This window comes from Ailuropoda melanoleuca, chromosome 7 (assembly GCF_002007445.2).
Source record: "Ailuropoda melanoleuca isolate Jingjing chromosome 7, ASM200744v2, whole genome shotgun sequence".
In the NCBI taxonomy this organism is placed as follows: domain Eukaryota; kingdom Metazoa; phylum Chordata; class Mammalia; order Carnivora; family Ursidae; genus Ailuropoda; species Ailuropoda melanoleuca.
This window is the reverse complement of record NC_048224.1, coordinates 125328006-125350444: the sequence shown is the minus strand read 5'-3', so window position 1 is coordinate 125350444 and position 22439 is coordinate 125328006. Positions and strand designations below refer to the sequence as shown.

The following is a 22439-nucleotide window of genomic DNA, read 5'->3' as shown; positions in this document are numbered from 1 at the left end:
AAGATCAAGTACATAAAGACCTTAGCCTAGTTCCTTGCTAAAAGGTGCCTTAAAATACTCCTAAGGGCTACCAGCAGGGCTGCTGCTGTAGGGATGGATCCTTTTAGGGCTCTGGCTTTACTGGGTGGTAAAGGACCATGACCTTGGCCATTCAGCTTAATATGGGTGCCATTTAGCTCTTCACCCATCTCCCATCACCTGACAGCTCACTTACTAGTCCCCACACCAAAGACCGTTCCTGGACAGAGATCTTTGTATTTGCTTGCTCTCTGCCTGGAGCTCTCTGTACCCAGGTCTGCACATGGCTGTCTCTCTCCTGTCACGAGATCACAGCTCGAGTATCACCTAGGGAGCCTCTCCTGGAGAGAGTCTCCCCCTCCTCACTATCCCATTTTCTGTGTTAGTTCTTTCATGGCACCTCTCCATCTGATGTCATCTTGTGTATTATTTACTTGTGTGTTGTCTGTCTTTGCCTTACTAGGATGTAAGTTGTCTGAGAGCAGAAATCTTGGTGCCTGGGTCCAATACCCAGAACTATTTCTCATTACGCATCTTTTGAAAGAATGGATGACCATGATTGCCTAAGTCAAATTTTCCCTTTATTTTTAAAATCCACAGACACTCTTCCCCATTGAAGAGCAGATGGCTTTATAAGGTAAATATTCTAACACTTGCCTTGAATCAGTTTGTTTGTCTTTCTGCTTGTCTCCGAATGTGAGTACTCACAGGGTAAAATTTCCATTTTCTCGCTCTCCTTTATGTTTCAAGGTATGCAAGAGAATGAACTCCTTAAGCAAGCTATGAAGGCAGGCATCTAATTGCTCCTGGCTTTGCTGTGTACCCCATTTATGAGCCAACAAAATATGTTTGGCCATGTGTTTACATAAACAAATAAATATGTCTCTGGAATGGAATTGCATCCACACTACATGAATTGCGAGGGTCTGTTTGAATAGACAAACCTGTGGGTGCATCTTTCTAGCTCTTGAGCCGGAAACAATAATTCATGTCTAATTGTCACTACTTTACAAGTTGGTATTTTAGAAATTAATGCCATCTTTCATATTTGCAAGTGTATTTTGACTATACTTCAGTCCATTTATCCAAAGAGCAAATTAAAATAAATATTGTTGTTACCTGATAAAAGTCTCTGTGATGGTTTTATTTATTTTTTTCCCCCAAGACCATTTTGACGTTTTTTTCTTTCCATGAAATTGGGTTCAGTTGAATTCCAAATAAAATTTGTTATATTCTGGTTTTATATATGGAATTATCCTGAAGTTTCTTAATTCTTTTGTAGAAATCACTTTTCTCATTTGAAACCAAAATAGTAATAATGTGAAGTAAATTAAAATATTGCTTATGGTTAAACATTGTAGTCTTGATAACTTTATTTATATGGTTTCCTTTATTTAAAAGAGCATTCTTGAAATAAGTGATGTATTTGTAGTAATCGTGGTTAATTGTGGTAAAGAATGAATAATTTCCAGCTGGTGGTTTTGATAACCAGTGATCAGCACCTCGAGCAGATTTAGCACAGAGTAGGAGTTTAATAAATATCTGTTAAATGAATCTTCCGCATGTCATACAATAGTCACCATTCCTGGTGGCATGGAAACTTTCAGAAATAGAAAAATCAATGCAATTTGCTGGATTTGGAAATGGTTAGTCTTTTCACATATTATCTTATTTTTCTCACCTCAGTGCTAAAGTATTGACATCAGTTCTCAAGCCATTGAATTTTATCTTAGAGAAGAAACCAATACAAAAGGAGAGAGAGAGAGAGAGAGTATCTTCCAGACACATTTGGAAAGCTCTTAAATGTTCCAAAGTTCTAAAAGTTCATGATTTCAAAAGCCAAGTGTATTTAGGTGAGCGGTGCTGATTTAATCTATGGTTCTTTCTCTTTCTTTTAATATTGCAGTTTCGAAAAAGGTCTCAAACACAGAGAAATTCAAAAACTCTGAAATGTACACTATGACAATAATTAAGAAAATGCAGAAAGGGCACTGGTAGATTTTTAAAAACTATTTTAATACAAGATTAATAGCAATTTTCTATCCAAATCAGAAATGAAAAATCTTAACCCAAGTAATATTCATTTGACAGTCACATAAAACTTTAGGTTTGATTGGTGCACACATTTGTCCTGCGTATATATTATGCATATGCACACAGAGACCTCACCGTTATCCCTCTTCAGATGTCTTCTCATGGAAGTACCTCCTTACAAGGCAACTCAACTACTCAACTTTGAATGAGGTTCAAATAGCCCCAGGCTAGGCTGAGTCCCAGCCGTAGCAAACCGTGATGCAGTGAGGCTCTAGAATGCATACAAATCAATACTCTATTTGTATAACTTGGCCTGAAACTAAACACTGGCTAATGTCTCCACCAAGGAGAAACACGTTGCAAATGTATAAGTTATGGTCTCCTTTACTCTTCTCTTTGCAAGGCTAAACTGCTCCCCTCGCTCCCCCCACACACCCTCTTTTAAGTTAAAAGTCAGGTCTATTAGTGACTGGGAGTAAATAAGAATGAGCTTGTATTTCTGCAAGTTTTGGATAAGTCAAAACTTACATTTGCTAACACTCCCACCTTTAATCAAACCACCTGATAATTAGCCTTGCAAAGAGAAGCAATCAAAGAATCACAACTCAGGAATTTGCTAAGTTTCTATTCCTCCTTGGGGACTTTAGTTGGTGTTCAGTGTGTAGCCAAAACATGTATGTAATGGCTAAAGCATTAAAGTAGGCTAATGTCTGCAGCAGGGAATATGCATTAAATATCAGGGTTCTGTGTCCAATAATATTTTCAATGTGTTTGATTTATAGAATGTTACTTTCATAATTACTACTTAATAGTGTTCTTCAGTGTAGACAAAGTAGCATTTCCTATCCCTTACAATGAAAGTGGGTAATACCAGTTCCTTCTCTGGGTAGATCACCATAAGGGAGTCCGATCGCTAGTGCTAACGTTGTTCTATGACGGCGGTCAATAAAGTACTCACATGATCTTCGTTAAGGTGACAGAAGGCTGTCATGGTTACCCTTCAGTACAGAACTGTAAGCAGAGCTCTAATTCATGGATTTGCAATTCATTCTTCTCTGCTAAAGACTTTAGCCCCTGTTTATACTTTTGTTATAACATATACAAAGTATAATATACACCAGTTACAGACGTGTATTTCTGTTAGAAAAATACATATTATAACTAAAGAACATGTAAAGAGAGGCACTTCAATAAAGCTAAGTGTTTGCGGTCATGAGCGTCACCCAACAATTTCTAGTGTCTGATTTCAGTGAGCCCATTCCTCCCTTCTCCTAACAGAGGCTGTGATGTGATTAGAGAATTTAGGGGAAGTCAAAGCAAACAAGGGCAGATAGGGAGATATAACGGAGTATCGTTTCATCCCCAATTGCTAGGTTGAGACAAGACAAATTAATGTGGCAGGGGGGGGGCAGGAGAGAGGAGGAATGCTGAAATTCTTACTGAAATGGGAGAACTAGATTAAACTGATTCCCTTAGGGCAGAAAACAAGTCTCATGTTACATTGGTCTGAAAATCATACAACACAGATGATGATAAAAACTAGGAAGTGCAATTTGATTAATATTCGGACCACATCCATGCAGGGGACGAATGTTGTGGCATCATTAACAGACAGTCATTTCAGCTCTCTGCCCAGCTCGTATGGATCACTGTAGCTCACCAATATGAGTAATACCGATCCTGAAGGTGTTGAAACGAATGAAGCAGGCGTTTATCAATATCTGTGTGTTTAGTGTGTATGGAGCATGGGTTCACATTCATTAATACAATGTGTATTCATACACATGCACAAAGCCTTTTGGGGTTGAAAGCACAAAGGAAACAAGGCATTCTGATCTATTTCACGGAAGACAAAGCAGAAATATTGAAAAAAAGGAAAGACTTGGAGTTTAAAGCCATAAAAACAAGTTATTACTCAACTATTCTGGAAAATCAAGGTTGCTTTAATTTGCATTGCACCGTAATTATTGGAGAAAGACAAAACTGATTTCTGAACATACAACGGAATGGGCAACGCAAATGACTCATAGAGACGTTTTGCGTGTAATTGGTGATAGGAAGCCGAAGTTTGGCAGTGAAATGGATGGTTTTCTAGAAGTATGCAATGCTGAATTAGATTAGGTGTTAATTAATAAAGATTTAAATGAAAAGATGCCACAAAGTCTCTCAGAATCCTACTTTTTATATTTCCTTAGGCATAAAATAGCAATAGATGCTTCTAAATACTTTGCAGTTTTGCAAAAGTGCTCAAATATACGGAATACTATTGTGCCGCGTGTGTTCTACTAAATCAATAACTAATTAAAATTTTGATGAGAGCGAAGATCGAAAAATACCATTTACATGCCATTTCTGCCAATGGGTTAAATAAAATGTGACTGGCATACGATGGTGTCTTGAAACGTTACTTTTCCCAACCCCAGATCATCATAAAAACCAAGAAACACATGGAGAGCCAACTGTATGAACACAGCCCCAGTTTGGTTTATTCGGCTTCTCTCTACCATGGGGAGCAGAGGGCCTGGCTTTGGTACACTTGGAGGGTCAGTTAGGCTTGTGGCTCTAAAGGGGCCTCTTGAGTTAGGTCCTATGTCCAAGTGCCAAGCGGGAATCCTAGGCTGAAGGCGTACGTAGAAGCAAGGGTTTTGCGTGTATACCACATTCTATATGTTTCCATCACCAGGACAGTCCTGCACACCCATGGCTCCCCCCACGAGCCCGGTACCGTCTGGGGCACCCAGGAGAAAGCACGCTCATGCAAAAAAAGGGTGTGCCCTGGCAAACTTTTAAGAAACGGACAGTTAGATACGTAAAAAGTTCTCTTTCTTGATTCTTGGTGCTCACAGGTCGTTGAGGAATCCCTTCTCTGAGCAGCACAAAACAAGAAGAGGTGGTTGACAAAACATTTTCGTTACAAAGGTGTGTCAACCCTGAGCTTGGAATTAAGAAGTTAAAATCTGTGATTTATATATATAGAGATATAAAAATAGATGATCATACTAAGACTAAAAAAGTGAAAGAAATCTCCATGTCAATACTATATATATATATATTTTTTGTCTTGACGGTTTTTGTTGTGAGTTATTTTGTAAGAGAATGCCCTTGTGACGCAGAAACCAATTGACACAAAGCAAACCGTTAAACATGAAAACTCACTTATGGATCTAATTGCTTGTAAGTTCATTAAAAGAACTCTTATTCTGGGACAGTAATGAGCACGGGGGCAGAAACATCGAATGAATGTCCAACCTGTGGCTAAAGCAAAGCCACTGTATCATTGAAGATTATTTTCCATTCAGACCCTTAAGGAGGATGAATTGATGGGAGCATCTGCTAGTCACTGGAGATGACGAGAAAAATCTGTGCCAATTGGATACAGGGGACAGACATTAAGAGAATTAAGGAAAATGGTGCCATCGTTGAAATTGGAATTGGGCAAGGTGAGAGAGAGGTGCTGGGTCGTGGCGATTTTACTCTCGTGTTAACGATGGAGTTCTAAATTTAGTAACAGCATCCCCAAATCAGTTTGGTATTGTGTGGGGAGAGCGTAAGACGATACCTCCAAGACAACACTGTATTTTCACCACATTAAAAAAAAAATCTCAAACTCTCTCCCCCCAAAGCATTTTGCAAACCTGATTTACCCCAGAAAAGCTTACACTGGGAGTCGGCTGGCAATGCTGAACTTACAGTGTTAAAGCTCTTTTATTTTTCTCTCCTATTGGTTCCTTTGTTGAAAATGCAGTTGTCTTGGGGTTTGGCCTGATTTTACAAGGAAAATTATTTCCTTCCTGCCTTTTTTTTTTTTTAAATGGGGAAAAAAAAACCTCACAACTTGAGATTCCTTTACTTCTGCAGCATAAAAGCAAATGAAGGTAAGAAAATCTCCTGGTACGAAAGATTTGAGTAAGAATTCTCTAGAATAAACAAGGTCCCCACAGAGAGCTGAAGGAAAGAGGAAGCAGTCCAGTCTGGCACCCAGTACTCTTTGGGCAAACAGAAAGGGAGGCAGAGTGCAGTACTGTCTCTTCTCATAGAAAACGGTTAAGTTTTTGTGGCACGGTCCATTGTCCAAGAGTGTAAGAAAAGAAGTGAGTTGGCCATTCAGATAGCTAAAATGCAGTTTCATCTGACCAAAAACCCAGGATTATCTGCACAGTCTCTGCAGTGCCAGGACAATGCAGACCAGAGATCCTGAGAGCAGGGAGTGGCCGAGCTGGGCTGCCGAAGATTCCACCTCTCTCCGGTCGGGGTCCACCGCGGGGGCCTCTGTGGTGACAAACTCAAACTCCGTGGGGCACACGTCATCCATGCACCCACTGCCACTCCCTGAGCCGCTGGATTCATCGCCTGGTGTGGGCAGATTGAAAAAGAAAGTTAGACCAGGACTGGGAAGGAGTGGGGGCACCCACCAGATTTGGGTCTGGGGTGGAAGGGGACATCCTCCCCACCCCTACCCCAGCGGGTTTGTTTTCAGCAGGCAGGTTTGCGATGGGCGGGCAGACCCGACCAAAATAGATGTCTGAGAAGCAGTGTTAACTGACATCCGGTTACCCAACTGAAGAAACCTATGAATCCTAGACCCGACGAGGGGACATACCTACCGTCTTGGCATTCGAGAGGTATTTCTTATTCTGGCTACTGTTCAAATTGCTTTGAGAAATTCTGTCCCTTGATCTTTCTGTACCTTGGGGCCATTGTTCTCAGCAGATATCATGCTTTGGTAAAGGATTTTGAAATGATGTTTAAAGTAAACGAACACAGCTAAGTAAGCAACATGAGGAAGAACAGCATGTAGTTGTGAAAGGCACATATTATTACGACTTTTGGCTACTTGATTCCACCTTTGTTCACCTCAAACAGTGAGGATGAGCTCCGTCTCAACCAACGTCTCCCTCTGACCCCGGGGTAGGTGACTATGGCCAGCAGCTTGTATGGGTCTGGACCATAACTCAAGAATGGTTTTTATATTTTCAAGCGTTTGAAAACAGAAGAAGAGTAGTTTGTGATGTATGAGTAGGGTGCGTGCGAAATCTAAGCCTTAGTGACCAGGGACGAGGTTATATTGGAACACACCACGCCCCTCTTTCTGCAATGTCTCGTTCTGCACTCAGGTATGGCCCTCAACGCTGAACATATTTAATATCTGGCTCTTGACGGAGAGGTTTGCCATTCCCTGCTTGAAAGCAACACCCAGGTGCCCACCTTGTATGTCCTGTTAGCATGGCGTCTTCCCACTTGCCCGCCATGCCTTCTGGGACTGTTCTACTCCCACTTCTCACCGCTTGGTTCCTTCCTGTTTCACAAACCCTGTGTCTCAGACCTGGTCCCAGTTCAGTCTCCATCAATTTCTAGCGGTGTGAAAGTACTTATCACCATTTGCAATTGTGGTATTAACTTCTTGTTCTCTTGTGCCCCCTGTGAGAATGTACACTTGTGGAGGGGAGAGGCTTTGTGGGATGTATACCGTTCACTTCTGCACCCCATCGCCTTTAACAACGGTCCCTGGCATATAGCAGGTGCACAAAAATTACTTGCTCAATAATTAAATGTGCCTTGGGAAGTTTCCTTAACTTCTGTCTGTTTCCTTGTCTCCCCAGATCCAGACAATAGCACTTACATGCAGAGTAGAGTATGTGTGAAGCCGCCCTGGTGAAAGGTGTGAGGGCACCAAGCCCAGCGCTTGCCGTGATGCCTGATGGGGAGAAAACCACGTGGTTCCTACAGCTAAGCAGACCTAGATTTTAACCTGCTGTTTTTTCTTTAAGTGAACAAGGGCAAGCCAGTTAGCCTCACTGTGGCTGTGCTTCCTCAGCTGTAAAAATGAGAATATTCCTATCTGTTTCACAGGATCGTTAGGGGGTGTAAGTGAAATAATGTGCCTGGGAGGACTGAGGGAACTGTAAACGTGGTAATGACATTTACTATTTCTCCCACTTGCTCAAGGGTTCACTCAATAGACCGGAATTCCTCCCTGTTGGCCTGAAACACGGATGCTCTTGCTGAGCTGCCCTGGCATACCAGCGCCATCTTGGTGCAGCCAAAGTAATGCAGGGTCTCTTCTTCTGTCCCCTTGAACAAGCAAGGCACAAAGCAGCACAATTCTTTTTTTTTTTTTTTCAGATGGGACATCTAAATACCAGGTAAGATCACTTGAATACACTATGCCAGGTTCTTAACATTTTCTCGGATTTATCTTTAGTGGCCTTTACAAGGGGGAAAATGCCCATTAATTAAATTCAGAGATACCAGGAGTGCTAAGGGAATTGTTCTTAACACTGGTATTATGAACAAGAAGTAATATAACCTTTACAAAGATATTATTAAAGTGATTTAGAATATTAAAACTGTGGTAAGCAAATAATGACAGGAGATTCCAGCTGAGAAAAATAATGGCCCCATCTCTTTCAGAAAAGGAATCAGAAATGCAGGAGTTTAAGGGGTGATTTTTTAAAATGTCAAAAGCAGGAAGGGTGATGATGATTGTAAGATGTAAAACCATATCATGGTTTATATGACAGACACTATCCTAAAATAGAGGACCAAATATGGGGCTTGGGTTAGAGCTAAGTGATGCTCTTAACTGTTACTAATTTTTATTTTCTTGTGAGGGGAAGTGGAGCACGATCTCTTCTCAAAGACATTCCCTAAGCTTTGCAGACTGACATGTATAGAACCTCTTTAGGTCAGAGGGGAGAGAGAAACAAGGCCAACCTCAACTAATTCTTACATTATCTTGAATTCTTTATTCCTATAGTCATTCTCCAGATAATAAAGCATTTCATGAGATAGAGACGACGGTGATGCATTCAGAGGAGCGAAGCTAAGGAGTGAGCAGAGGTGAAGCAGCAAAGATGAACACCTCGTGGAAGGTTCTTTTCTGAAGAGGGAAGAAGTGGTTTAGTGAAGAGGAGGAGAAACAGTAGGAGTCCTCACAGAAATGTCACAGCAATAAACTGGGTTGGCAATTATCCTGCATTTAGAAAATTAATTTTTGATTTGTTTAAAATGGAATAAAGCACTAAAAATTTTCTGCAGGGGACAACGCAGTAGGATGATGGCTAAGACTTGGATGACTTAATGTCTTCCATCTGTAACTCACTTCTTTCTATCTCATTAATTCAAGCACACAAGCATCATCTTTTGCTTCAGTGACCAAATTACAGAATCGCTGCTGACTGCACAGCTTATGTTCAAGAAATCCTTTCCCGAGAACTCTATGTGAGGATACATATCTTTGAAAAAAACCCCAAAGCAATAAAACAAAGCCCCCCCCAATTTGTATAGTTACGCATCTTAAAATCACTTACACAAACCCCAAATTTCATTTAACGCTCACTTCATAGTCTTTCCAATCACGTCTGATATTTGGGGATGGCTAATAAACCAGTCATGGGTCCTATTGCATGAGCATTTCATTATTTCTGTCAATATGTCAGAGATGAATGTCCATGGCTTATGCACGCGAGAGACTGGATGGAGGGAAAGCTAACGCAGTTGAATCCAGGGCGCACGAGATATTAGCTCCTTCACAGATGGCCACAAATGAGCTTCCCAAACACCCAACCTCACAGGCTTGAATGCTCCCCATTCTGTAGAAGAGAAATCTGAGACTCAAGAAATAATTTGCTTAAGACCCCAGTCGATAAGTGATAAACAAGGATTCCAGTAAAGCCTTGTCTGAGGAAGCTTCAGAATTTTTTTTTTTTTTTTTGGTGGTTGGGGGAGGGGACGAGAGTTGGGGGCAGAGATGTAAATGATGATGGGGGAAGGAGAAGATGAAAACACTACTGTGTTGCTTGATCATGACCGGATCACCTGGCAGATGAGACTCAAAGTTAGCTTGGGTAAAGCTGAAGGTAATCCAGCGAAACTATTCCTTAAGACCAGTTATGATTTTAGTAGAATCCTAATCTTTGTGGAACAGAGCTTCCGGTCCAAAGGACTGTAAACAGCTCTGCAGACTGGGAAAGCGGGGCACAAGATTACAGGTGCCCATGGCTCTTGAAGAAAGAGTGGGGTATAATCTACAACCCATTTCTCACTGTGGAGGTTACTGGTACCAGTAAAGACTTCCTTACTCGTGTCCTGGAAGTTGACGTCATTGCCGTTGTACGCATTCTTTAGTTTGTTGGTCATCACACGGAGAGCCATGATCTGCTGCCTGATGAAAGTGTCGGGCCGTGTGATGTCTACGTCGACCTCAGGGTTGTTGATCTGGTTGGTCAGCCCATCATTCATGATCTCAGGCAGGTATCTGCGAGGCCGACAGGGAGAGAACAGATTAGCGTGAGGTGGGAGGGGCTTCCGTACCAGGCTGTGCTGTGCTGTGCGGTCTGGGACAGGGGGCCAGGACATCTGCAACAACTGAGCTTGATTCCTGCGAAGAAAGACCAAAAAGTGAAAACAAGGAATGACTTTACTCAGAGGGAGCTATGGCTAAAAAATGGTTTCAAGGTGGTTCTTAAAATGGTACTGAATTTGTAGGGAGGCTTGCCTACGAATGAATGTTCAACTGGGGACTTAACAGAAATTGTTTCTTAAATTTAACTACTTTCCTCCTGTATCCCAAATGGTAGATACTAAAGCCAAGGGCCTGCTACCTTCCTCCACTCTCTGGTTAATTTTGCTGAGAACTGTACTTGTAAATTACGTATGCTCTTAGAGAATTCTCTTGTACGAGGATGCTCTCTCTTACCTCAGACTTTAATCAGAAGAAACTCCTGGATATAAAAAACCACCTTTGGCAATTCGAGGTGTGACCAGTGAGCGCTGGAACGTTTGAGGTGTCTATGAGGGTTTTTGTTTTGTAACAGCATCTTGGATCTCATACTCGATATTGGGCAAAACAAAAGAGTAGAATCTAATGGTTCTTTAATTCTTTTACTGGCAAATTTAAATTCCTGTTCCTTTAACTTGTATTTAAATTTTAAAACTGTCGGTCCTTCGAAGTCAACTGCCCAAGCTGCCTATGTGCGTCTATCCCAGTGGTGACTACAGACCTCAGAAAAGTGCCTGGAGCTCTCTTGGATTCCTCGTGCTCACGACCCGCCCATGTCCAGCCCTCCTTTTCTTCTCCCAGAGCTCCCTGCACCTGCTGCTTCTATCTCACTTCCTGTGGCTCTCCCGGAGTGCAGATGGTACAACAGCCTCAACCTGACTTCCCCACCTGCCTCTTCCTTTCCCGTGCATCCTGCACACCTGACTGACCAATCTTCACGAGCGATCGCTTTCATCATATTACTCTTCTGTTGAAAACCTTTTGGTGATAGTAGTTGATGTCAACTGAGTACTTACTGTCGGGCACCGTGCTAAGCACTTCACGTGTATTTTAAAATTCAGCCCCCTAGCATATCTAAGAGGTACTTGCTATTTTGTCTCCATTTTGCAAAAGAGAAAAGTGAGGCTGAGGGAGGATGAGAAGCTGTGCAAAGTCACGGAGTTCATGGATGGCAAAACCACGATCTAAGCCCAGTGGGTCTAGTTTCAGAGTCCACGTGTCCAAACAGTGCACCGTACTGCCTGGTTGATCACAAACGGCAATTCACGTTTTATAGCTCTGCAGTCAAAGCCCATTTCCATCCCATCTGTATTTTCTTACGCTGCAACGATCCGTTCAAGGGCCCCTCCTTGCCTTACAGAATCTACAGCCTGTATACATCTTATACTCACCTGGCCCACAGGCTTTCTTTGCCTGCAGTGCACTTTCCAGTTTAAATCCCAAATATCCTTAAAGACCCAGGTCAATCTTTGTTTCCTCCTTAAGATATTTTCCAGATTTTAGGGATCTACCCATCCTTTTGGAGAACTGCCACGTTCATCTGGGCATTTTGTGCACTGCACAAAATCACCCGCTGAGGGAGGGAATTGGGCTGAAATCCAGCCTGATTTCTGTGCTCACAAACAATACACCTGCAGGGCACCATTCACTGAAGGGACACATTTTTTTTTTTCTTTTTGGGAATTGTTTTCTTTTTGAAAAATTCAATGCATACCAAAGCAGAGACAACCGTTTAATGAACCCTCATGTACCCATCTGGGTGCCTCTTTCTAATTCTTTTATTTATTTATTTATTTATTTATTTATTTATTTATTTTTTAAATTTTTTAAATTTTTTAAATTTTTTATTTTTTTATTTTTGTAAAAATTTTTTAGTAGCCACATCAAAAAAAGTAAAAATAGACAGGTGAAATTAATTTTAATAGTATACAGCATTTGACTCAATATATTTAAAATACTGTCACTTATCACAGGATTCATATAAAAATTGACAGGGCCATATTACTCTTTTCTCATATAAAATCCATATTATTTATTATTTATTTCTTAAAGATCTTATTTATTTATTTGAGAGGCAGAGGGAGAGTACAAGTACAGCGGGAAGGAGCAGAGGGAGAGGGAGAAGCAGACTCCCTGCCGAACAGGGAGCCTGACATTGGGCTGTAACCCAGGACCTTGGGATCATGACCTAGCCGAGGGCAGACACTTAACCCACTGAGCCACCCAGGCGCCCCTCATATAAAATCTTTAAAATTGGTGTGTACAGTAGTCCCCCCTTATCCATGGGGGATTGTTTCAAGTTCTCCAGGGGATGCCTGAAACCACACATAGTACTGAACCCTGTATACACGAGTTTTTCCTNTCTTTGTGATCACAGCTTTGTAGTACAGCTCGAAATCCGGCATTGTGATGCCCCCAGCTTTGTTTTTCCTTTTCAACAGTTCCTTGGAGATTCGGGGCCTTTTCTGGTTCCATACAAATTTAAGGACTATTTGTTCCAGTTCTTTGAAAAATGTCCTCGGTATTTTGATCGGGATAGCATTGAAAGTGTAGATTGCTCTGGGTAGTATGGACATTTTAACTATGTTAATTCTTCCAATCCATGAGCATGGAATATTTTTCCATCTTTTTATGTCTTCCTCAATATCTTTCAAAAGTGATCTATAGTTTCTAGCATATAGGTCCTTTACGTCTCTGGTTAAGTTAATTCCAAGGTAACGTATGGTTTTTGGTGTTATTGTAAATGGGATGGATTCCCTAATTTCTCTTTCTTCAGTCTCGTTATTCGTGTATAGAAATGCAACTGATTTCTGGGCATTGATTTTGTATCCTGCCACCTTACTGAATTGTTCTATAACTTCTAATAGTTTGGGAGTGGATTCCTTTGGGTTTTCCATATAGAGTATCATGTCATCTGCAAAGAGAGACAGTTTGACTTCTTCTTTGCCGATTTGGATACCTTTGATCCCTTTTTGTCTTCTGATTGCTGTTGCAAGGACTTCTAGTACTATGTTGAATAATAGTGGCGAGAGTGGGCATCCTTGTCGTGTTCCTGATCTTAAGGGAAAGGCTTCCAGCTTTTCCCCATTGAGAATAATGCTTGCAGTAGGCTTTTCATAGATGGCTTTTATGAGATTGAGAAATGTACCCTCTATTCCTACACTCTGAAGGGTTTTAATCAGGAAAGGATGCTGTATTTTGTCAAATGCTTTTTCTGCATCAATTGAGAGGATCATATGGTTCTTGAGTCTTTTCTTGTTGATGCCTCTTTCTAATTCTTACGAAGGTGCTATATTTGTCTGTGTCCTGGTAAGAAACAGATGGCACTCTCAAAGAGGTAATAAAGAGAGTTTGAAGGAGAGACAACTTACGAAGGTGTGAACAGGGAGACCAGCACTGGGCGGCAAAGAACCTCAAGATTGGCAATAGCGGGAGGGCCGGAAGGGAAGGAATGGTCCCTAGTATGCACAAGAACTGAAGTCGCAGACAGAAAGCAAATGACACAGCAACTGTCAAACCAAGGAGCCAAGGGAGTGATACCCTGACCTCTCTAGTCCATCTTCCTGACCTCCACGTGCTGTCTCCTATCAGCGGAAGTCAACTGGAGGCCAGTGGGCAAGGGGACCCAGGTCAAGCAGTTTGTAGAGATCCTCGTTCAGGACACAGACCCAGGTGGAGGGATGAGGAGTAGACCTCAAGGGGAATCAGGACATCCAGGACAGGGACCCAGTGGACTGGGGGCAGCCCTGCCTAATGGCTGTATCATCATTTTTCTACTGCTTCTACTATCATGGCCCGCAAGCCGAGAAAACTTCCATTCCTCTAGTTTGTTCTTCCTATTTACATATCCTTGTACAATATACTTACGCTTACAATTCTTTCCCTTCCTTCAGGTCATTTTCCAAGTTCCAGAAACCAAAGGCTGTCTATCCATCAGCCTCCAAAAGAGGAAATGGAAACACACAGAGGGATTTTTATATTTAAGCCATTTTTCAGTATTTAAGCCATTTTTCAGTTATTGAAATGTTATGCATGACGTATTGGCGTATGAATTGGTTTATCCATTTTAAATCAGAGGTCCTCTGAATGAGCTCCATGTCTTCAACTATATCTTGAACAAAATTAACTTCACAACATTCACCACATAATGAAACATAAAACACACATGTGAGTGCATGGCAAATTCTTTTCCATAAAGCTTCACAGTATTTGCCACCCTAAAAAAATGTCCTAATTGGAATTTTTAAAAGTCACGGAACCCTGTCTCTTCAGGGTTGTAGCAAAGCATAACTTCCTTGCTGTCTTTCAATATGGCTGATATACTAATAAGTTCTTGTTTGCTTCCGGGCTTGACTTCTAAAATATGACATTGGATTGACCCTTGTTGACATCAGTCACACGTGCTGGGCTCCACGATCTCTGCTGAATTACTGAAGCTCATTGGCACCAACAGTAGCAAGTGCAGGCCAGCCTCTGCGGACACAGGAGTTGAGAGTGGTCGAAAGGGGCCGCCATTCCGGTGTGGCCCCTCGCCATCTTGGACAGTGATTCCTGCAGCTGTACCTGAGCGGGCTCAGAGGCGGGCTTTGTTTCTTTCCGATGCTGTGCGCCCTGCACGGCTAGCTGAGGCTCATTTATCAGAAGCCGACTGCGACAGCTTCCACGGGAATGCTACCCCTGGGAGTCTGAGCGTCCAGGAACAATAAGAGACTGCCAAGTCAACCCAGCCTTAACTGCGCCTACCCACGCTCGGCCGCTTACAATAAAAACAAGGAACAATGCACCCGTGTCCTCAAGATCCTTTTCTCCTTTTGGTGTATTCAAAGGGTAACTTGAGAGACAACGTGGAAACTGAAACCACGAGCACAGCTGAAAAAGGAAATGGCCATTTCGTCCCTCTAGAAATACACCCCGAGGCCAAATCTGTGGATATGCAGAGCGCAACTTGAGGGGTCTACACAAGCCCAGGACTCAGGTTTGGTCTTTTTGTATCATGCTCGTGTCCGGAAGAAATGGATGCCTCTTTGAGCCCATATTATTCTTTACTAGATTCTGCAGCAGCTTCTAGGCATGACAGCATTCTATACCTGCACCATTACAGTTTGGGGAGACACCAAAAGGAAGCGGGATCTTAGTGAAGATAAGCCAGCTTCTCAGGCTGGATGCACATTCGTCCGGAGGCAGGGAGAACCAGAAATGAGGACAAATTGGAAGGTTGAACAGGGTGTCATGGTTCGTCAATGCTTCACACTTGGCGTGGCAGGTGGGGGCCATCCGGGAACAAGCAGGCATAGCTCGCCCATTCTGCTTACCTTCTGTTCTGCAGGACCACGTATAAGAACTAGACCTTCAGTAGTTTTGCAGAATTACTTTTCTTCACATCTGTTAGGGGCTGAATGTTTGTGTTCCTCTCAAGTTTATGTGTTGAAAACCTGATGCCCAAGGTCATGGTTTTAGGAGGCAAGGTCTCTGGGAAGGGGTCAGGTCATGAGGGCAGAGCTCGTAAAAGAGGCCCCAGAGAGCTAGCTTAGACCTTGCACTATGCGAGGATACAACGAAAAACTGAAAAATCTGCAACCAGAAGAGGGCTGTCACCAGACCAGGCTGGCCTGCTGGGTGATCTTGACTTCCAGCCTCCAGAAGTGTGGGCGATCAATTTCTGTTATTTCGAAGCTACCCAGATGAGGCATTTTGTTATAGCAGCTCGAGTGGACTATGACAACATCTAATTTCATATTGTGGACATAGACTCCCTTGATTACATCCACACGTTACAGCTGATCAGGGTGGAAGAGTCCTGTAGGAATTGGAGGGGGTGGGACTTACATGTTCAACCTTGTGAGTGGCTGCAGGCTCTGTGCGGGGACTCTCACTGGCAGAGTTGACACCCTCTGTCACCCTCCGTCACCTGACACCACAGAAGGTTCCCTCTGGCCAGCCGTACTGCCCATCATTGCCACCACTCAAAATCGCTCCGTCCAGTTGCTAGATGAATGTGCTTGCCGGGAGGACAGACATGTTGACCTATCTGTATTCTGTATTTCTTATCACCTCATAATGCTGGTGGTTTTCTGACAGAAGGAGCTGCACAGTGGGGGAAAGGGACACACAGCTCTCATGACCTAATGGGATTTGAAAGCCAGTAAAAGTCTGAGAAGTGAGACACCTGTAAGGAAGGTTAGCCTGGTGGTGCCCAGTGGGGTTGGCAGGAGTCCAAGGAGAAGCTGGGGCAGGGATGGGGAGACATGGGATCCCCAGGTGCTGGCTTGGGTTTGTTTTAAGGTGACAGATGCTTCCTCCTACTGCTCCTGCCTCAAGGCACACTGAGCAGAGAATGCAAAAGCAGATGCAGTCCTGCTTGTTGCCACAAACAAGCTGCATTCGATACATGTCTCTCCGGCAATTTCTAACTCTAAGCTGCATACTCATTCCTTCCAGTGGGTTTGAGAGTTTTCCTCATCTAAGTAGTATGTTAGTAATACAGGTCCCAAATTTCTTATCAGCAGTTCCAAAATTTAAAAAATGTCCAAAGTTTTTTTTTTTCTTTCCTGCACTCCCCTTATTAACACAACTTGATTTGATCCGAAAGGAGGCTAATCAGAGTTCTCATTTATCCCACTTAGCGGGAACAGTAATACATCTTGCAGCAGAAATCGAATGCGGTTGATCGTGAGTTACAGCCTCGGGCCCCACCCACTGGGAGTATTACTACATAACGCATAGGATCAGCCCTGGCTGGCTTTCTACAGTTCGATGACTTTCTACAGATCCAAAAGGAGTCTGAAATCTGACACACGGATGGCTCCAATGATTCCAGATAAGGGATTGTGAGCCTGTGGTACCCATAGCTTCTTTCAGAGGCTTTTTTAACATCGAAGTTTTAAACTTCACCCCCGTGAGAGTGGCTATAATTTGAAAACAAAGCAAAATAAAATAACAAGTGTTGGTAGGGACGTAGAGTGGAGGGTAAGTGCCCGGCATTAAACTTTTGTTTGCTCAGACATCCATTTCAAAGACAGCATCTTGAGCAAATGCATCCACAGCTACCTGACATGGCCACTCGCAGAACAACCCGAGAAGAAACTGGGCTGCTCCCACCCAGGAAGATTCCCCTTTCAGAAAGGTCTGGAAAACCTAGAGAACTGACTGCTTGCGTGCCCCCTGTCTCCCTTCCCATGACCTAATTCCTCCTCTTTGGTTTTATATTAGGAAATCTGCCAATTGGCTGATTTACTCGACCCGAATAAAGGCAAAGTCCCAGGTTGTCTCTAAGACCCCTGACCTTGGTATGTGGTCACTGAGCATGCTATGTGCTCTCTAGGTCCCCTGCGTAATAAATCTTGTTCCTCAAAGTTCCCTGCTGGTTTCTTGCTGAAGTACATCCTGTGATCATAACAAAACCACAAGAGCCAACCCAGCCATAAGTAGGGGCCCTGGTTGGGGAAACGTCTCGGGAGCTTGCTATGAGTGATGTGTGACCAGGCCGGCACGACAGGCATCCCTAGCCGAACATGCTACCACCATCAACAGGCTTGGGAACAAGGAGAAATTGGAACTCTTGTGCTCGCTATAGGGAATGTAAAAGGGGGCAGCGCTGTGGAAAACAGCATGGTGGTTCTTCAAAAAATTAAAGTTAGACTTAACCATATGATCTAGCAATTCTGCTTCTGGAATTTTCAATCCAAAAGAATGGGAAGCAAGTGCTGGAACAGGTATTTACGCTTCTGGTTCACAGCAGCATTACTCAGAATAGCCACAGGGAGATGCGACCCACGTGTCCGCTGCTGAATGCACGGGGTACTCGGTGCGGTATGACCGACAACCCATCCAGCCTTTAAAAGGAAGAACATTCTACACGTGCTACCACACGCATGAACCTTAAAGACAGGCTAAGTGAAATCATCCACACACAAATAGACAAATACTGTGCAATTTCACTTACATGAGGTAACTAGAGGAATCAAATTCATAGAGACGGGAAAGAGAATGGTGGCTGCTGGGAGCTAGGGAGAGCAGGGTGTGGGGAACGAGTCCTCAGCGGGTTCAGAGTTCAGTTTAGGAAGACGAAGAAGTCCTGTGGATGGATGGTGGTGATGGTGAGCAACAAGGCCACTGTATCTACTGGCCACTGCGCTGTACATTTAAAGGTGGTAACAATGTTACATTTGACATTTTGTATATTCTACCACAATTAAAAAAAAAAACTCAGTTTTAAGTGTAACTTTTCTAAAGTTCTTATAGGTTATTTTTTCCCTTTCCATTTTTTTTTTTTTGGACCAGAAAGTAGAATTACTCAAAGCATACTGTGACTTTATGATTTAAGCGGGTTTTTACATTCTTAAAGACTGCTAACCTGGTTACCCATGGCATTAGGTACTTCAATGGGATGTGACCCTTAATATGGTCAAAGGTGAGAGACTGACCCAGGCCACCTGAGATTCTCTGAGACCTAGCAGGGTGATCAGGGGTAAGCCCCTTAGCTACTTTATATGATTATGTATATCTGCATATTTACATGAATAATCCTTACCTTGTTTCATAAGCTGCCATACTGAGCTAAGGTTTATGAAAATGCTTGAAAGATCTAACATACTATGCAATTCTAACGCGTTCTTATGAAAATGAAATTGTTAATATGGCTCCTTAGATGTCAAACTTGTTTCTTAGGAGGGGCTGATGGCAGCAGAATTTGGACTTATAAAGCCTGGACTCCCGTTCGGAATGATTTGTTGTGGCTTTCCTCCAGCTGGAGAGCGCGTGGCATGAAATGGTTTGGGGACCCCTGGAGGACACACAGCCCATTGGTTGCAGCACTGAGCAGAAGCTAAATTCTTTGACTTGGCGTCTTCGCTCCTTGGCAGGATCCCCCTTATCCATTCTTTCTTCATAGAACTGGAGGCAGCAAATTGGAGGCGTGGACAGGACAAAAGACCCGTGAGCCAGTTCCCAGGGCTGCTGAATTGTTGACAGCACCGTGCTTCTTTGCTCCTATTTGTAGCTGCATTTTCTCCACTCGTGGGAGTGCTTGCGGTATCCGTCTCCCGCAGGACGGTCAGCCTTCAAGGGGTCTTCCCTCCCACGTGTGCACAGAGTGGGAGGATGTGCTCAAGGATGCTGGGTTTGACAGCTTCCAGTTCCTTCCCAGATGGATTTCCCACCTTCCCGAACGCGGCTGCCTGGCTGGGCATACATCGGATACTTTACAGTTCTTTAAAATGCAGCTCGAGTGCTTTGGGACATATTCTGCAATCAGACTAAAACAATATTGTCCTGCCAGATCCTCCAAGTCACTGTCTTTGACAGATTTCTCATCACCATGCATCATTTCAACCCTCTTCCATCTGCTCAAATATACCCAGTCATGACTTGCTTATTTCTTTGCTTAGTCAATCCACTCGGCGGCTGGGGAGAGGGACTGATCTGCTTTGTAGATTTTTCTACTTTTCCTATTTCTGACAATTTACTGTATTTACCTCATGGCCCGAGGAAAGATGTCCTTGGGGACACAGTTATTTCTGTGAGGATCAGGTGCCTTGAAAACCAGCAGAGGCTCCCTGCAAACGCTCTGCTTCCAACCGATCCAATTAATCCTCGTCCTCAGCCAGCGTCTCGTTGGCCTCCTCCCAGAAGGCATTTTGAAGAAAGGACACAGTGAGGCCTAGACGCTGGCTGACGGAGGAGTGGACACGGGAAGTTGCTTGCCAGTTTTATGGGGAGGGGGAGGCATCTGGAAATCACTGAAGAAACCCTCACAAATCTGCAACCAGGGGTGTCCTGCCACGAAATCCACGTGCTGTTGAGAGTGGCCCCTCACAGGGCACTTTCACTGTCTATCCCCTCATCTCCCGGGCTAATCTTTCCTCTTTACCTCCTGTGGCCTTAGACAAAGAATTCCCAGGAAGAGAAAACAATCCTTAAGGAAGATATAGCTGATGTAATTTGACACAGTTACAGCCTCAAAAAGCCAGAATCTGCCTCTATAGGAGCCCAAAGAGAAGAGCCTATAGGAACAGCACGACGGTGCTATTTTTTCGGTGGCTACCGACTCACCAAGCTCTCACCTGCATCTTCTAACCATATACGAGTTGTCTCTCCTTTGGAGCCCGTGCTTTCCTGCCTGCACCTTGTCATCCTTCTCCAGATCCTCACCCACAGCTCCTCCTGGCCACCCCGGCTGTGCACGGTGCCCTTCTTGGGGTGACAGATGGTTGCACATGTCCTTTCAGGGTCTCTGCGTTCACCCTGGGAACGTTAGGAGCCCCAGAGTTGTAACCCGCACCATGCTGCTTTCATTTTCTCCCCCCTTTGGCCTTCTAGATTATTACTGATTCCCTCCCCTTACTTATTAGCTTCCTTTCGATTCCTACCTGTCTGAGTTGAGTCAGTGCTGCTGTGTCTTCTTTTATTTCTAAGAATTGGCTTACGTCAGTGAGACATGTGGCAAGTTACACTTGCAAACTTACTTTCCTGCCGGTCCTGAGGATGCAGCCTAGGCTCCTTTTCTTGAGGCGCAGACACGGCTAAGAATTCTGAGGCAACTTCCTTATCAGCTGTTCTGATAGCGGAGGATGTGATTCTAGCTGCTGTAGACAGAATTTATGCCCCCGCCCCCGATCTGTATGTTGAAGCCCTAACTCCCCATGTGATGGTATTAGGAGGTGGGGCCTTTGGGAGCTGATTAGTTGTAGGTGAGGGTGAAGGTAAAGCACCCCACCCCACGATGAGATTAGTGCCCTCAGAAGAAGAGACCAGAACTTGCTTTCTCTCTGTCCTCACGTGGCAGAGAGAGAGAGAGAGAGAGAGAGCTGTCCACAAGCCAGGAAAAGGGCTCTCATTGCAACCCAACCCTGTTGGCACCCTGACCTTGGACTCAGAGCCTCCAGACTATGAGGAATCAGTTTCTGCTTAAGCCATCCAGACTCTGCTGTGTTTGTTATTACAGCATGAATCAAGGCATTAACTAAGTCAGGCACCGGCCAGGGAATCAAAGTACCCATCCTTAGCCCACCAGGCATCTCATCTGAGACCACAGGTTTGTGTGGGCAATACCCTGCATTGTAAAGGCTGTGCAGAGTTTCCAACTTAAAATTCCCTCTTGATGCACATGCAAAGCCTAAGAAATTCGTTGTGGAGATGGCTTCAACCCGGCCTTGCTCCCCTTATCTTCAGTGGCTGACATTACACCTGCACCTCGTGACCTCCTCAGCCCCGTTGCTGTTGTTATTAATCTAAGGAAAGCCCCATGAAAGGAAGCATCAGGGTATGTGCGGAGGCCAAGGGAAAAACCACAAATCATAACGTGCTCCCCGAGGTGTGTGTGTGAACTGAAAAAGGGAGTATCTTACGTGTTAATAGGAGCCTAACGTAGGGCTGCCAGATCAAAGGACAGGATTGGCAGTTAATCCGAATTTCAGATAAGCCATGAACCCTTTTTTTAAGTGTGTTCCACTGGGTGTCTGGGGTTACGTGCTACATTTGGCAACTCGGTCTTAGAGCCTTACTGCTCCAGGTATGGTCCCTGAATCTGCAACAACTGCATGTTCTGGAAGCTTGTTAGAAATGCAGAATCTCAGGTCCAGCCCCAGACTTACCGAGCCTGAATCTGCACTTTCCATAAGCTCCCCAAGACTGTAGCCTGCACGTTAACATTTGGGAAGCACTGTTTTAGACTTTACAACCTATTTTGATAGATGTGATCGCATTGGTCTTTAAATTGTCCCAGTAGCCTGGCAAGGGAAAGGGAAGCAGGGAAGAGCGTCTCCTGACAACCAGTCTTTCTGACGGAATGGAGACTTGGATGCTGACAGGTCATCGGCATACCCGCAATATCCCCCCCTCGAAGGGCACAGTCTCTTCCTTCCATCTCCCCCCCCCCCCCCCCCCCCCCCCCCCGTTTCCAGACCCACGTAGCTCCTGAGGCCAAGTGAGATCTGCCCGCCGTGGCTGACGGTGGGAGCAGGAAGTTGAGGGCGGGTCCTTATTCTAGAAGAGCCACTGTTCCCAGACCCTTGACCCTCTCCACCCAGCAGATTCACCCAGCAGCCGCCATAGCAGCCACCTCTACGTGTTTCCTGCTCTTTCTGTTTAAAGTCATCCTCAGTGCCAA

General features: G+C 44.0%; 1 protein-coding gene across 1 annotated transcript in view; it reads right to left on the bottom strand.

Annotated features, from left to right (window-relative positions):
* Window positions 1–2015: 2015 nt before the first annotated feature.
* Window positions 2016–22439, bottom strand: part of GPC6 (glypican 6) — a 1108844-nt gene continuing 1088420 nt past the window's right edge. The window contains exons 8-9 of the mRNA XM_034665372.1: window positions 10134–10309; window positions 2016–6402 (exon numbers count right to left, since the gene is read on the bottom strand). Coding sequence (XP_034521263.1) covers window positions 6200–6402; window positions 10134–10309 — 379 coding nt within the window. The 3' untranslated portion in view covers window positions 2016–6199. The remainder of the gene's footprint in view (window positions 6403–10133; window positions 10310–22439) is intronic.